The following is a 3,414-nucleotide window of genomic DNA, read 5'->3' as shown; positions in this document are numbered from 1 at the left end:
ATTAATTGTGATATTTTTTTGTGATAAATTTTAGCCAGTTCACACGCGGGCCGACCGGTGTCGAGCTATAGTTAATACTTTAGATTTTAAGAATAGCTGGTATTGTTTTTCTGAGGGGGAGTTTAATTGTTACTCGTTGGTTAAGATGTTTATTTTGTCAATTATATAGAGTGTTTTCTCGCACATTTCAAATCACTGTGAATCACAAAATCAATCATAATAAAAGAAAAATATAGTAAGAATTCCTTGCTGCTTTTTGTAGTGTTTTGTGGTTTACTAACACTCTCCTTTTGGGGCCTTCCTTTTCATAACGCTTTGCCATCCTAATATAGTTTTTGCAATTGCTGTTAACAGGCATCGACGGCGAGCAGCTTGGACTGGTTGTGACCGAGTGCTATTCGCTTCTCGCCAGTGCCGGTCACGATCAGGACGAGAATGGTGGTGCGCGCCTCAGCAAGCTGTCACCGGACCAAGTGGATGCGGAAGCTGTCCAAGAGCCCTACCGTCGGGAAGAGCACAATTGTGCGGACGAAGACTGTCGTGGCTCAGATGTCAAAGACCACGCAATAGAAGAGCACAGCCAAACTCCTGGTTGTGACACCGTGACCAACGATGAGCGTGGGGTCCCGCAGGACCGCAGTAGGGCGCCCAGCGCCCGCAGTTCCGTACTCTACTCGTGCAGCGAGTGTGCCAGGAAGTTCTCCACCGTCTCTGCCATGGAGAAACACCTGCGTGAACACAACAAGGATGGTTTGCTGTGCAAAGTTTGCGGTAAATCGTGGACTGTGAGATGGAAGCTGAATCGCCATATGAGAAACCACACTGGCGAGAGGCCCTTCAAATGTATAGTGTGCATGAAGCGTTTCAACGACGTGGCGGCCCTGAAAAGGCACATGCGTTCGCACGGCTCGTTTCGACCATTTTCCTGCAATCGCTGCAAAGAATGCTTTCAGTCAAAGACCCAGCTTGTTGAACATAGCAAGAGGCACGCAGTTAAAACGCCATACCATTGTGCCACTTGTGATAAGTGTTTTAGGAGAAGGTGCAGTTTAGTTATTCACTTGAGGACACACACAGGTGAAAAACCATACCGATGTGATACATGTGACAAAGGTTTCGCAAGGAAAGATCGTCTCGTCGTTCACCAGAGGATACACACAGGGGATAAACCATATCGGTGTGACACATGTGAGAAATGTTTTAAAAGTAAGGAAAACCTGACCTTTCACAGAAAGACACACACAGTTGACACACCAAACCGGTGTGATGATGACACATCTTGTAAAAAAGGTTTCAGTAGGAGTGATTGTCTTATCAATCACCAAAAGACACACACAGGGGCAAAATCATACCGATGTTTTACCTGTGATGTGTTTTTCACGAAGGAAGACTGGCTTGCTCACATGAGGACTCACGCAAATGCAAAACCAAATCGATGTGATTTATGCGGAAAGTGTTATGCAACTAAAAATGGTCTTGCCATTCACTTGAGGAAACACACTGGTGAAAGGCCTTATCAGTGTGATACGTGCGAAAAATCTTTCTTTGCCAGAGGTACTCTTGTTATTCACATCAGGACACACACAGGAGAGAAACCATATAATTGTGAAGTTTGTAAGAGGAGTTTTTCGGACCCGAGCTCCTTCAGGAAACACGTTAAGAAGCACATTACTAAATAATCCATGTAATCGATCCGACACGTGTAAATCTAGTCGTACATGTAAGCTCTCATCTACGCAACCACGATGGTATGCACTTATCGTGCGTTAAGAAAACATTTTCATTGTAATTCTGAGCCTATGACAAGTCAGTTCTGTTTTCTAAATAGGTGAAATGTAATATTTGTGTTTGTTTAATAAAATTGTATTATCTGCACTACTGTGCAGCTATAGAAGGTTTTTTTTCAGGTCCAAAGGACCGTGCCACACTTTCAGTCAGTATTTTTCCAAAGTTACAACTAGAGCTAATTTACCCCCTCCTGGAATTAAACGCGGTACGCTGCGGCTCTGGTTCTTTTTCAATGGACGGTGATGAGGTATGTGTAATTTGCTATCTCTGTGCATTGAATTCTAGAGGCACGTAATTATTCCCATGATAAGTACATCGTTTGCAGCTTATTTTCCAGTATGTATGTTATATCTCAACTTTCTTTAGCGGTGCAGTAAGCGGGCAAGCGAACGCGAATCATGCTTTTCTTCTGTAAACTTTCCCAAGTCTTTTCTAGGACCAAGGAGAAGGCTGCGCGTTGTGTCGTGTTCTCCAGCAGAGCGGCGCACTGGCGCCTCGTGCCAAGATTTCGCATGCGGCTGCGCAGCCAAGCAGTCAGACGGTGGAGCAGGGCGCGGCGGGGGCGCGGCGGGGGCGCGCAAGTGAAACTCGCCATCCGCCGTCCCGAACGTCAGCACGGCGCCGGAAAATATAAGCGGCCGGACAAGTCGAGTGCGAAACGCCCAGCAGCAGCCTGAGCGACATGTGAGCGGCGCACGTTGTGCCGCGACCGCTGCCCTAATGGCGCGTGAAACTCGCCCTCCCCCTCCTGGAGCGCGACCCCTCTCTAACCGGGCTGCCGCGACGGACGTTGGGGGCAAAACTAACGAAATCTCAGTCTTTTGGGTTTAGTGCCAAACCAGCACGCCAGCCACAGACCGCCCATGGTGAGAGGGTCGTGGCTGTGGGAGGGAGTGTAGTAATGGAGAGGGGAGGGGGGGCGCCAGGGGAAAGGAGGGAGAGAAGTCCGGAAACTGCAATGACTCTAAGCGGCAACCTGTTCGCTCTGTGGGGTGCAGGGGCAAATCGGGCGTAACGCGTTAGATCGCGCGCGCGTGTGTGTGTGCGTGCGTGCGAGTGGGGAAGAGGACGAGGGGTGAGGGGCAAAATGGGAACTCGCTGTGTATAGCCAAATATCTCTCCCGTTTAGAAATACGCGCGAGAAAGTATGCGGCCTCTCCTCAACCTTGTGGTGGTTGGTGGGTACGCTGCCAATGCAACACCGTGGGCAGAGCGCGATCGCGCGTGTGTGTGTTTGTGTATGTGTGTGTGTGCGAGTTTGCTCGGGTGTTTGGGTCAGCCGCCCCTCCTCCGCCCCGCAACATTATCCTGCGCGCACACAAACCGTGCCTCTGGACACTGAAGAGATGTATTGCGATCCGGATTTATGTGTGCACTGTCGTGAGGTTTGGAAGAGGGGGGGAAGGGGGTGGGTTAGCTCCCAGTCCGCAGTGGGGGGCCGTTCGGGTTGAGCACAGCGCGCGGGACCAATCCCGCTTGCTGTATCGCGCGGTAACGCCGCCGGTCTTTCACTTCGGCACCAGCTCACTTGCATTATCCTGGGGTGCGGTGTTCGCCCCCTTTAGAAATGTACTGCATCTGCTCTCGTAACGCAATTATGTATTTGTAGGTGATAGTGTGTACAGA

General features: G+C 49.6%; 1 protein-coding gene across 1 annotated transcript; it reads left to right on the top strand.

Moving 5' to 3' along the window:
* The first annotated feature begins 10 nt into the window (after positions 1-10).
* Positions 11-2,644, top strand: LOC113202080 (zinc finger protein 239-like). Its single transcript, XM_026416147.2, has one exon. It carries the CDS (start codon positions 717-719, stop codon positions 1,677-1,679), a length of 963 nt encoding a protein of 320 aa, XP_026271932.1. The 5' UTR covers positions 11-716; the 3' UTR covers positions 1,680-2,644.
* The last annotated feature ends 770 nt before the right edge of the window (positions 2,645-3,414 follow it).

The sequence above is a fragment of the Frankliniella occidentalis genome, unplaced genomic scaffold (assembly GCF_000697945.3).
Source record: "Frankliniella occidentalis isolate FOCC.00 unplaced genomic scaffold, Focc_3.1 Scaffold4752, whole genome shotgun sequence".
Classification (NCBI taxonomy): domain Eukaryota; kingdom Metazoa; phylum Arthropoda; class Insecta; order Thysanoptera; family Thripidae; genus Frankliniella; species Frankliniella occidentalis.
The sequence above is the reverse complement of the archived record's forward strand: the minus strand, read 5'-3'. Positions and strand labels throughout refer to the sequence as shown.